Source organism: Anomaloglossus baeobatrachus, chromosome 1 (assembly GCF_048569485.1).
Source record: "Anomaloglossus baeobatrachus isolate aAnoBae1 chromosome 1, aAnoBae1.hap1, whole genome shotgun sequence".
Classification (NCBI taxonomy): Eukaryota; Metazoa; Chordata; class Amphibia; order Anura; family Aromobatidae; genus Anomaloglossus; species Anomaloglossus baeobatrachus.
The window spans coordinates 696272747-696285952 of record NC_134353.1 but is presented as its reverse complement, the minus strand read 5'-3'; the positions used below and the strand labels follow the sequence as shown (position 1 = coordinate 696285952).

Here is a 13206-nt window from a genome sequence, read left to right as displayed (position 1 = left end):
TGTAGCGTTTTTGAGCTGCGTCCAAATACTGCAAATCGCTGGATCCTTACTAAACAGCACACAAACGCATGTGAACGCTGGCGTGCTGATACAGGGATCCTGCTTGCTCTACTGAGCATGCCCAGAAAACCAGCCTGTCGTGATCAGTCTCTCTCCCCCCCTCCCTCCCTCCCCACCTCCCTCTCTCCCCCTCCCTCTCTCTCTCCCCCTCCCTCTCTCTCTCCCCCTCCCTCTCTCTCTCCCCTCCCTCTCTCTCTCCCCCTCCCTCTCTCTCTCCCCCCTCCCTCTCTCTCTCCCCCAACCTCTCTCTCTCCCCCAACCCTCTCTCTCTCCCCCCTCCCTCTCTCTCACCCCCCTCTCTCTCTCTCTCTCTCTCTCTCTGCCCCTCCCTCTCTCTCTCTCCCCCTCCCTCTCTCTCTGTCTCCCCCTCTCTCTCTCCCCCCTCTCTCTCTCTCTCTCTCTCTCTCTCTCCCCCCCCTCTCTCTCTCTCTCTCTCTCTCTCCCCCTCCCTCTCTCTCTCTCTCTCTCCCCCTCCCTCTCTCTCTCTCTCTCTCCCCCTCCCTCTCTCTCTCTCTCTCTCTCTCTCCCCCTCCCTCTCTCTCTCTCTCTCTCCCCCTCCCTCTCTCTCTCTCTCTCTCCCCCTCCCTCTCTCTCTCTCTCCCCCCCCTCTCTCTCTCTCCCCCCTCTCTCTCTCTCTCCCTCTCTCTCTCTCTCTCTCTCTCCCCTCCTCTCCTCCCTCCCCCTCCCTCTCTCTCTCTCCCCCTCCCTCTCTCTCTCTCTCCCCCTCCCCCTCTCTCTCTCTCCCCCCTCCCTCTCTCTCTCTCTCCCCCCCTCCCTCTCTCTCTCTCTCCCCCCCTCCCCTCTCTCTCTCTCCCCCCTCCCTCTCTCTCTCTCCCCCCTCCCTCTCTCTCTCTCCCCCCCCTCCCTCTCTCTCTCTCCCCCCTCCCTCTCTCTCTCTCCCCCCTCCCTCTCTCTCTCTCCCCCCTCCTCTCTCTCTCTCCCCCCTCCCTCTCTCTCTCTCCACCTCCTCTCTCTCTCTCCCCCCTCCCTCTCTCTCTCTCCCCCCTCCCTCTCTCTCTCTCCCCCCTCCCTCTCTCTCTCTCCCCCCTCCCTCTCTCTCTCTCCCCCCCTCCTCTCTCTCTCTCCCCCCTCCCTCTCTCTCTCTCTCCCCCTCCCTCTCTCTCTCTCCCCCCCTCCCTCTCTCTCTCTCCCCCCTCCCTCTCTCTCTCCCCCCCCCTCCCTCTCTCTCTCCCCCTCTCTCTTCCCCCGTCTAAGAGCGGCAGACCGCTTGTAAACAAGGTAAATATTGGGTAATCAAGCAAAGCGCTTCTTAGTTACCCGATGTTTACCTTGGTTACGTGTGCAGGGAGCCGGCTCCTAGCAGCTGCGGACGCTCGTAACCAAGGTAAATATCGGGTATTCAAGCAAAGCACTTCACTTGGTTACCCGATATTTACCTTGGTTAGAGCTTACCGCAGCTGTCAGATACCAGCTCCCAGTCTCACGTTCAGTTCCCCTCAACTCCCGATCACATGACTCCAATGCCCGCCCATAAACTTCAAGTGACAGGATCCTGCAAAATAACACATGCGTTTACATGCGTTTTTCTCTGCAAAAACAGGATCCACTTTTGCAGCAAAAAAACGTTCATGACGCATGCTAAAAAAAGTAGTGTGAAAGCAGCCTTAAAAAAAACGTAGTGTGAAAGCAGCCTTACAGGTTTTGCTGCAGAATTTCAGCAAAACAAAGTAGCATGTGACTTCTTTCCTGCGTTTTTCCCCGTTTTGCCATTGACAGTGTTAAAAAATAGCAGGGGACAAAAACACGGTAAATCCGCAGCAAAAGGTAGTAAAACCGCATGTGTTTTTGTTGTGTTTTTTCCGCTGATAGTTGCGTTTTCCATAACGTGCGTTTTTCGCTGGAGAAACAAATACTCATGGATTGCTCCCTTACCGGTTGGACTTGGGGAGAGGCGGTGGCTGGGAGCAAGATGGAGAATGTTGTCTTGACTCTGAAGCTGGGAACTGTGCGAATCTCCCTGTGCAATAGAGTGCAAAGAGTGGATCTGAAGAGAGAACATTTCCATACATTTATCATAAATAATAACGCTTAGGAGCTCAACAAGTCTATTTTACCATTACTTCCAAAGGGAGATTGATGTTTATTAGGGAACGAACACATGTATGCAGTCTCTTCTATTTATCTGTATGTTTGACAATTCAGAACACACACTTTGGAGTAGTGGACACTTACCTGTTTGCTAGGGGTCAGACTTGTTAACGTTCCCAGGTTAGATGTGTCAGTGATGACCATTGTTTGTGGAAAGAAGCTGGCTGATGCATACTGTGCCACATCAGGTTTATGGCCGTATAAAGCTGTGGAAATGAAAAGTTATTGAGAAAAACTGCAGATAATCCAATTACATAAAGGCAACCTGCAGTGTATGGGTGCAGAGCTGGCTGTCAATCAAAGTACTGGGGCATGATTACAGCTGCGGTCACTTTGTAGTGAGTGGTGACTAACTATGACTAGAAGCAAGTGGATATAGTCCGTTATGTCCCTTTAGCTTCAGTAAGGCGCCCTAAGGCTATGTGCGCCACACTGCGGGTTTTTTTACGCTGCGTTTTGTGCATTTTTCGACACATGCGTTTTTTGCCGCAAAAACTGCACCTGCGGCAAAAACGCATGCGGTGCATTTTTGGTTGTGTTTTGCTGCATTTTTTATCTCTGCATTTTCCTGTGTTTTTCCAATGCATTGCATGGTTGGAAAACGCCGTAAAACGCAGAAAAGAATTGACATGATCGGTTTTTTTTTCAGCTCAAAAACACAGCAAAAAAAAAAAATTGTGCAGACAGCAAAAATGAAAACTCATAGACTTTGCTGGGGAAGCAAAGTCATGCAGTTTTGAGCCCCAAAAACGCACCCGAAAAAACATGCAAAAATGCAGTGAAAAACGCACTGTGCGCACATAGCCTAACAGGATCTTAACGTCACTTACAATGTTTATAATGTTTTTGGACATGGCAGATTCCCTTTAACTTAATCAGGAGCTGCACCTATCATTCACTCTCAAAAACTGCTCAAATCTGTCTACACATCTGTCTGTAAGATTAAATTTCACCTTTTACCGTTGGAAGGGAGGGGGAAAAGCAGAAAAGCAAAAACTGCTGAGGCTTCTAGTGCAGGGGATACATTCTAATTCTGCAGAACATAAGTTCTATAATGGAAAGCTTATTGTAAAAATCGCATGAAAGTGTAGTTATACTTTAGCCTCTTACCATGTGGAGACTGGAGCTGAGCCATTGTGGCCATGAATGGATTCTGTGTCATATGACCTTGGACCTGTTGTACTAATGGCTGCTGGTGGGAAGGATGGATTTGCTGGGAGAACTGAACCGGCTGCAGGGTGGTCAGACTGCTGCCAACACTGTTTATTACAGGAACGCTCTGAGATTGGGACGTTAGACCTGAAACATTAAGTTGGCATGGTATAAAATCTTACTACTATACAATGTATTTAACCTTTACAATTCGATATTTACAAGTTTTTACTTGAAGGTAAAGGGCATAAATATTACTTCATCCTCGTCCTCTTTCAAATAAAGTGAAATTTTCATGTTTCTTACAAAAAAAATGTAAAAAGCATGACCTATGACAGATAAAATATATTTATACTTGTATGTATATACTCCTATAAAATGTCCTTACCTATCACTAAAGTTGAAGGGCCAGAATTGCTAAATGCTGGTCCAATTGTATCTGCGCCAATTGTCATGACACTGGGGAGTGAAGCCATAATGAGATTTTGTGCTTGGCTCAGCGTGTGCTGACCGTGGTCCAGGCTATGTAGAGCAGTCAGTGTGCTGACCGGTGGAAGGGAGCCCCCTACTGTCGGAATTAACTTGTCACTGCCCATGAGACTGTGGCTATGCTCTATACCAGATGGAGACAGACTGCTTTGGCTGGTCACCATTGAGGCTCCTCGTTCATTGCTGGAGTCTTGGGAATAGCGGAGACCTGTTTGAAGATAAATACTATAACAGCATGGGATGTATTATCTCATCAGAACATTTTGGGGAAACAGACATGATTGTTACCTGCTGCTTTGGAGGTAGGAAGATCGTGAGATGACAGCGACGGTGCCGAGCTTTGCTGCCCATTGTATGTGTCCATTGCAAGCTTGTGTCGAAATGCTTCTTCCTTCCTCCGATTTGCAAACCAGTTGTACACTCTCACTTCCGTCACTAAGTTAGAGCCTAGTCCTTGTGCTTGTGATGGAGACACCCCTCTCTGTATACACTCTGCCCTTGAGTTAACAGAATAAGACACTTAAAGGGGTTTTCCCACAAACAAAGTTTAATTTTAATCAGTAGATCTTGGAATAATAATTTCTTTTCCACAACTGGATGTGTTTAAAAAAAAAAGTTCCTGTGCTGATATCTTATATATGTGTCCCTGCTGTGTACTGTGTAATGGCCGTGCCTGATCATACAGGGACGTTGTCTCTGATCATACCACAGCTCCTGGGCTGGGAAAGAAGTAAAAAAAAAATATATGTGTGTGTGTGTGTGTGTATGTATATGTGTATAATTTATATATTTATTCATTTATATAGTGTGACGCCCTCGACCCCAGGGGTCACAGAATAACACCACATACACACACCCCCTCCCCTGGTCAGGAACACCAGTCAAACAAAACCCTTGTTGCCTCCCTCCAGGGTCTGATGTCAGCACCAGGTGGGGCGGAGCCAGGCGGTTGGCCCCGCCCACTGAAGAGTTCACAGGCCTGAAGGCGAGAAAAGTAGTGTAGTAGAGTTTGGGAGTTGAAATGGAGAGGTGGAAGTGAGAGGAGCAAAGACTGTGTGTGTCTGGGTCGGAGCCCAGGCACAATCAGCAAGGTCGGCAGACGGTGGTGGCCATCTGCAGGAGTTGGTGGAGGTCAGTGGAACCGTAGGACCGGGGTCGGGCGGTGGCCCGTCGGTACCGAACCGGGGAGCAGATTGAAGCCAAGCACCAAGGCAGGGTACTCAGACCCCGACTAGGCTCTGAAGCCGCCGTAAAGGTCAAATTCTCTGATTGCAGTCTGGACCTCAGGGGTTCATTCCCAACCAAGTCCCGTCAGAAGGCAACAGCCCAACCCGTCCGGATAAGAGACACCGCCAAGGGCCAGAGATCCAAGGGCCAGCGCCTGCGGGCAAAACGGGCTCTCCCGACACGTACACGCCGGGGAGCGGACTACCCGTGGGAAGCCATAGGAGTCAAACACATACACATAGGTGCAGGAAACGACAGCCACCATCAACCCGTCCAGGGAGAGTGGAAACACCGCAGCCGACTGTGGGCCCCATCCATCCAGCCGTTTGGTTTACCAGAGACTCTGTCCTTGTCTACCTGAGTGAGTACACCAGTGCCATCCGGCACCGCAACGTTGCACCCGCGTCCACGCTGCCTCCCCGCATCGGCACCTGCACCTATCCCTGCTCCCCAACCGGGGCCCCGGGACCAACAGCCCCTACCCACGGAGGGGTCAACACCTTAGCTGCTCTCCGCCATCGCTCCCGGGATCCCCCGTCACCAGCAGCGGTGGTGCCCACCATCACCACAACCCGTGGGTGGTGTCACAACCGACATCCCACCACAAACCTTCCCCCTTTTCACTCGTGGGCGAGGAGGCGCTGCCCGAGCCCCGGGTTCGGCCCCGTGCTCGAGCCACCGAGGAGCAGAAGCATCGTACCCGAGCGCCAGCGATTCCCAGGCGAGCGGCATTCCCAACCCCTCCGCCCGCGACAACAGCGCTGTTAATTCCACAGCGCTTTACATACATATATGATATATAATATGTATATGTATAAATATAATATACACACACAGACATTACTGCACAGGATTGCAAATTATTCTTTCTATGAGGTAAAACACCGGTATGGGAATGTTTTACCTCACAAAAAGTCAGCTATGATGCCGTGCTATAATGTCTTTATACTCATTTGCTTCCCACCCTTACATGTGGTAAGATCAGACCATGTCCCTGTACGGTCAGACACGGCCATTACACAGCACATAGCAGGGACACCTATATAAGATTATCTCAGCACAGGAAGATCTTTTTAAAACTCATCTAACTGTGGGACTTATTATTCCACAATCTATTGATTAAAATGAACTTTAAAATTAACTTTGTTCGTGAGAAAACCCCTTTTAACATTTCAGAAAAGTTGATATAATTTTGTCTAAATGCAAAGAATGTTATTCGAAACATACACAATGGCTTTAGTATGGGCTAATTTGTCGAGAGATATTTTGATCATCAGTCCTGAGACTTTTTGATTGACAGCTCTCATTCTATAGAGGCAGATATAACTGGAAAAGTAGGGGGAAGGTACTTAAATGTTTGGCCAAGCAAAGGGTGCACCGAGCGCCTCCTCTTTTGCTTTAAACAATAATTTTGTGCTGACATTTGCCCTTTAAGAGGCCTGGCTGTACTCATGGGCTGGTTTACATTTCTACTATAATTTATGCCACTTTTTGAAAGTGAATTTTAATTATATATTGAACCGTACTTCGATTCTCCCACTTTTCATGAAAAGGCCAAAAGTCGTAACATTTTTATATATCTTTTTCCATAGATGAGCCCCTTCACTTATCTTCAGCTTTAGTATTTTTGTTCTTTACCTATTGCATTCTTCAACAAGTGCTTCACGTTCCTCTTTGCTGGGATTCTTCTGTCTCTCATAAGCTTGGAACAAGATGTGTTGTGAAGCTGGACCCCACTTGAATCTGTTCCTTCTCATTTTCTTATTTGGTACTTCGTCACAAGACATATCATCTGACATCATGGTTTGGCCTGCGTGTGTGAACTCTGTCATTAAAAGACAAGTATAAGGGCCCCATACATTTTAAACACAAATGAGGTCTCTTAGATACTTAGTCATACTCACGCCTTGCAATCTCTCGCTGTTTACCGACATACCAGGTATACAGGGCTGCCCGCTTTTGAGTTTTCATGGGTGTACCCTTGTTGAGATGCTGGGATAAATGTGACTGGTTGAGCCCTGTGGTGTCCACCACTTCCCTTTGAGGAATATTGTGTTGTTGTAAGTAAGACTTCACCAGTTTGGCCACATGCCATGGGTCTTCCCTACAAGAAAAAAAAAGTTAGTTTGCCATACAAACCTTTTGTTCGTCAGATTTTAGATTTATATATACATGGATGGATGGCTAGATCTAGATAATTATTTTTTTAACTATAAAATTGTGGAATATATTAAGGACTGGGACCTGTCTTGTCCTGGAGGAGCACACTGCTTCCGTGCCTGCTGACTTGCTGGTTGTTGGGTGGATGAGTGTTCCATCTTGGTTGACAATTTAGACCAGTCGCATTCACGGGCCAAAACATGCCTGATTTTTGTGCTCCAAATACTGTATGAGGCATAGGAGGTGCAGTCGGATTGGAGCGGCGAGTTGTTAATCATTTATTCTGGCTGGCTTCGGTGCAGTGCTTACAAGCAAAGGAGGAACAAGCTTGTAAACACTGCCCTGTCGAAAGGCCCTATCACACACAGAGATAAATCTGCGGTTGCAGTGAAATTGTGGACAATCAGTGCCAGGTTTGTGGCTGTGTACAAATGGAACAATATGTCCATGATTTCACTGCAACCACAGATCTGCCAAAGATTTATCTCTGTGTGTGACGGGGGCTTAAGAGCGTTGGCAATGAGCAGTAAACCATAAAAAAAAAGTAGAGCTACGGTAACAGGAGAACTGGAATACATTTTAATTAAAAAAAAAAAAAAGTTTTTGCAAACTTGCATACATATTCACAAAAACAGATAGAAACGGTTTTTTTTCAGGCTCAAAATGGTCAGAGTGCCATCGGTGTTTTTCAGCCGAGTTTGATCAGTGTGTGTCAGTTTTTTACAATCAGTTTTATCAGTGATTTTCATGTATGGAATAATAAATTACAAAGCTTTCCATATCCAATAAGGAGTTAATCACGGACAGCGGATTGTACGCTGATGCCATCCGTTTACTTTCCATTATTTTCACCATAGACTTGTGTCAGTATCTTCAGATCTAAAACGGACAGGTCCCCGTGGGTTTTTGCGGTCCACTTTATCCACAAAAAACATGTACTGTACATGTAAACAGCTCCATAAACTATAATGGATGCGTGTTCTGCACGTGATAAACATTACAGTACTTGCGTGAAAAATGCCATCTGAATAAGGCCCAAGCTATAGTAAGCAGAGTATAGTTAGAATATTAGGGGGTCGGGTTTAGGTGGGCTTGTCAATCTTTGAAGTACCTAGGGGTACAGCTGGCAGCGGACAACAGTCAATTATACAAGCTGAACTACCTTCCCCTTTTGCAGTCCATTAGAACAGACTGTGCAAATTGGGGTAGGGGCCTCTTCACTTGGTTTGGGAGATGCGCAATATTGAAGATGAACATATTGCCACGTCTCCTATACCTCTTTCAGTCCCTGCCGATCAAGATCCCGAGCTCCTTCTTCAGGGAATTGGCTTCATTACACTCCAGATTTATCTGGGCGAATAAGCCGGCGAGACTTTCCCGTTCTCTTTTGTCCAGACCCAAGAGCAGGGGGGGCCTGGGGATGCCAGACATGAAAAAGTACTACTGGGCTACACACATGGTCAGGGTCTTGGATTGGTGTCGACATGCTAGGCTAAAGTCGTGGGTCGCCCTAGAACAGAGTTTCTCGAACATCCCTCTTCCAGCTGCTCCTTGGCTCACGAGTATGCCCCCGCCATCTCTGAGATCTCATCCAACTATTGGCGCTACTTTGGATTGCTGCTCGAGGGGGGAGGTCCGCCGCCTCCTCCTACCGGTGCCTTCCCCCATGTCACCCATTATAGGCGATCCGGATTTCCGTCCTGGTCTCTCGGACACGGTCTTTCGGAATTGGGTTCTGGAGGGGAGATTCAGAGCCTGTCACTTGGGGGGAGAGGGAGGTTGGCCTTCTCTGTCAGCTATTAGGGGTCTCCTGCCTCCTGATCTGATGGGGGAATGGAGGGCTATGCAGTTAAGGCACTTCTTGAGTTCCCTTCCTTGCTTCACTCGGTACGCCGGGCCGTTTACGAGTTTCGAGAAGTTGTGTCTGGGGGAGGGGGCCGTTCGGCATTCACTCTCTCTGACGTACGACTGGTTATCGGATGCTGGGAATCAGCCCACTCCGGACTACTTACTGAAGTGGGAGAGGGACCTCGGGATTGCGCTATCTGACTCGCAAAGGAAGAATATTCTAATGTTGGCGCACAAAACATCGATCAGTTCCAGACAGCTGGAGGCCAATTTCAAACTTTTGTCTAGATGGTACAGAGTACCGTCCAGACTCCATAGGATGTTCCCCTCCGCGGACCCCAGTTGCTGGAGATGTGGCTCAGGAGAGGGAGATTATGTGCATATCTTCTGGTCTTGTCCTTCACTACAGCGGTTCTGGTCGGAGGTGGGGGAGGTCATGAGACTGGTGATCGACACGAAGGTTACACTGGGCCCGGAATTGTTTTTTCTACAGCTATCGGAACTTCCGGCACCTAAGTACAAGCGTTCCTTGTTGAGATTTCTGGTCATGGCTGCCAGGTCCTGTATACCGCTTGGCTGGAAGTCCACTACCCCCCCCACACTGACACAATGGGTATCTAAAGTGACCGATCTTATGTACATGGAGGACCTGACATCTTCTATCAATGACCGACAGGACGAGTTCTATAGGACTTGGTCTCCTTGGTTAGAGTTCACCCACTCGGCGGACTACACTAGACTGCTTTCCGTTCCGCGGCGGTTGTGAGTCCTCAGAGAGACACTACCCCCCTCTCCCGCCCCCTTTCCCCTCCTTTCTTCCCTCTCTACATCTCTTTTGCTATTTCTTTCTTTCCTTTTCTCGCTTCAAGCTTTTTCCTGGCTCTTCTATTCTTGGCCTGCTGTGAATTTTCTCTTCTTTTGGTTTGGTTGGGTTATAAATTGTTTAAACTGGGTCGGACTCGAACAGGTACGGGGTCGAAGGTGGTATCGGGGCATAGACTGATACTATGGATGTCATTGTTAATGATATTACTTGCTTTTATGTCATTTGCTATTTTGTTTGGAGCAGGAGACTCCCTGTACTGTTGTGAGTTTGGCTTTCAAAATAAAGAATTTAAAAAAAAAAAAAAAGAATATTAGGGGGAAATTTCTAAATTTGCTCCATCTTATTGGCATGATTTGCACCATTTTTGTGTAACATTTATTATTGCATTTGTGCCAATTTTGTCAGTATTTGAGCTATGGCCATTAGTTACTTTGCTTGGCAAAGGAGTGTGGTTGTAGTGTCCTAAGAGGGCATGCTATCCATTTATTACTAGAGACCTTTAAACAGTTACAAAATGAACAATTTTACTCCACTTTTATATCTCCTAGCCTATAGATGGCATGTGTTTAACTGATGAAAAACACAGAGCATGATTCACAGGCCTCCAACTGCATATTATCCTGGAAAAGGTGACTGCACCCTACCCCCGGCAGTACAGCAGACACATGAGGAGCACAAGTTGGGCTATGATAGATCTCCAACATTATCAGAATCAGCGCCATCCAAATGGATGTGTGTACTACATCATATAAGAAGTCTAAACACCTTTAGGTGTGAGAATATTTCACAATCTGTTAATTTTTTATATAACTACTGGGCCAGAGTTGGGCATTTTCTGTAGCTTGTCATATGGACACAGCCATCCAAGTAACATTTTGCTGCCGTTTGTGTCTTTTCAGTATATGACTCTAAAGCAAGCTTTACACGCTGCGACATCGCTAGCATCGGCTAGTGATGCCGAGTGCGATAGCACCCGCCCCCTTCGTACGTGCGATATTGTGTGATCGTTGCTGTAGCGAACATTATCGCTACGGCAGCGTCACCCGCACATACCTGTGCTATGACCGTTGAACAATCCCTCCCTCGAGGGGGAGATCCATTCGGCGTCATAGCGACGTCACTGCAACGTCACCAAGCGGCCGGCCAATAGAAGCGGAGGGGGCGGAGATGAGCGGGACGTAACATCCTGCCCACCTCCTTCCTTCTGCATTGCCGGTGGAGGCAGGTAAGGAGATGTTTGTCGCTCCTGTGGTGACACACATAGCGATGTGTGCTGCCGCAGAAACGACAAACAACATCGCTAATCAATTAACGATTTTATGATTCAGGACGACCTCTCCACGGCAAACGATTTTGGCCACTTTTGCGATCGACTAAGGTCGCTCGTAAGTGTCACATGCTGCGATGTCGTTAACATCGCCGGATGTGCATCACTAACACCGTGACCCCCGACGATAATACGTTAACGATATTGTAGCGTGTAAAGCACGCTTTAGGCTATGTGTGCACGTTGCGTTTTTTCATGCGTTTCCACAGCATTTTGAACTGCAGTGTTTTAATACCAAAATGCATGTGTTTTGTTTTCCAAGCAAAGTCTATGGGAAATAGGCATATTTTGTGCACACTATGCGTCCAAAATCTCTGCGTTTGAAGAAGCAACATGTCAATTGTTTTGAGCATTTTGACAGCGTTTTGCTAACATTGAAGTCAATGAGAATTATCTAAACGCATCCTAAATCAAAATCCTAACGTTTTACATGCATTTTTGATGCTAAACGCATGCTTTTTTGTCAAAATCAAAGCATGCGTTTTTGGCATTATAGTGAGGTCAAGAGGTTTCCTTTTGCCCTCACATCCAGGCCGACTTAAAAAAAGAGTCAAACAATAATTTAAATCTAATTTTTAAATAAATCTGAAATATCAATAATCTTTTCCTGAAAATTAACATTATAACGTATGTTTTAAAGCATGACTTTTTATTTTCTTCATTTTTTTTTTTACTCTTTGAATGTTCAAACTTTATTTAGTAGTGTCTTTGTATTGAAAACGCATCTCAAATTAAACACTGAAAATGCATGTAAAAGTATAATTGTTTTTTATTATTATTATTATTATTATTTTAACAATTTATCTGTTTTAATTATTAAAAAAAAGGGTTTTTTTCCCTTCTGTTTTTTGTGGGTTTTTTTTAGAAATATTCATTGTGGATTTTTTTTGTATTCTAGTCGGTGAATGAACATTGTTATATATTATCCTTATGGGGCTCTGAAAGGGTTAAGAGTTATCAAGAAACACAGGGCAATAAAAAACTAGAAGGTAGGGCAACCTTTGGATTCATAGCTAGTGTTAATACAGTATACTGTATGTGTTAGAATGTGTCTACAGCTCCCGATGCATTTGTTAAACACATCCATATATCCTTATAGAAGAGTACAATACTTTTTCTTTGTTTTAACAATAGAGTCCTAGGGGTGACATCCCTCACAAGTTTCCATTCATTGAATAGCATACAGTATATGTCAGGAGCTACTCCCAATATATGCATTCAACTTGGGTTGGGAGGAATTCAGTCTGAGAAGAGCTCTAGTTGAGTCTTTCTACACTATTGTCCAAATCACAATAATTCTTTGTCTGTTTTTCTTTAAAATAATTTAATCTTAATCTTTTCTTAAAAAAAAATAAAAAAATACACCAAATACAATCACATTTCATTGTGACATCTAGTAAGTGAGGGTTAAAGAAATTAATTAAGATTTTAAAGGCAGTTTGGATGACAATCTTAAAGGGATACTATTTCTCAATTCTTTCTGGCTAAATAACGTGTATCATGAATCAGAGACTGGCTTTGTTGCAGAAATGTATGTTTCACTTTGAAATTCTGAATCATTTCAAAGAAAACCTTTTAAATTGCAGCTGGGGGTGAAATGCCGTGGATGACTAGTCACAAAGGTATGTGTCCACCACCGTCTCAACTAGATTGACAGGGCTGTCCTTATGTGTATACATAGGGATACACCTGCCTATCTTTGGGAGTGTGACGGAGAGAAACTGGTAAACATGTCTCTGTGATTAGACATCCCCAGCTGCTATTCTAAAGTGTGGTTTCTTTGAAATACCACAGAATTTCAGAATGAATGAAACAGAGATGACTGCAATAATGGAGCTACCTGTGCCAGAAAACAGCATGAATCCACTGACCATCAGAAGGACGTGTTGCTTGCTTAAAACAAATTCAGTTAGGCAATGTTTACACGTTGCATTTTTGCAGCTTTTTTCTGCAGCTAAAACCTGCAGTTTTTTTTTACTGCATTTTTTGTTGTTTGCTTTTTCATGTG

At 45.7% G+C, this 13206-nt stretch overlaps 1 protein-coding gene across 2 annotated transcripts in view; it reads right to left on the bottom strand.

Moving 5' to 3' along the window:
• HNF1A (HNF1 homeobox A) overlaps positions 1-13206 on the bottom strand; it is a 30333-nt gene that overhangs the window by 2762 nt on the left and 14365 nt on the right. The window contains exons 2-8 of one of the 2 annotated variants that reach the window (XM_075320633.1): positions 6942-7141; positions 6676-6862; positions 4099-4307; positions 3710-4018; positions 3280-3468; positions 2254-2375; positions 1954-2065 (exon numbers count right to left, since the gene is read on the bottom strand). In XM_075320633.1, the coding sequence (XP_075176748.1) occupies positions 1954-2065; positions 2254-2375; positions 3280-3468; positions 3710-4018; positions 4099-4307; positions 6676-6862; positions 6942-7141 (1328 nt within the window). The remainder of the gene's footprint in view (positions 1-1953; positions 2066-2253; positions 2376-3279; positions 3469-3709; positions 4019-4098; positions 4308-6675; positions 6863-6941; positions 7142-13206) is intronic. The other variant, XM_075320641.1, reaches the window with a different exon arrangement.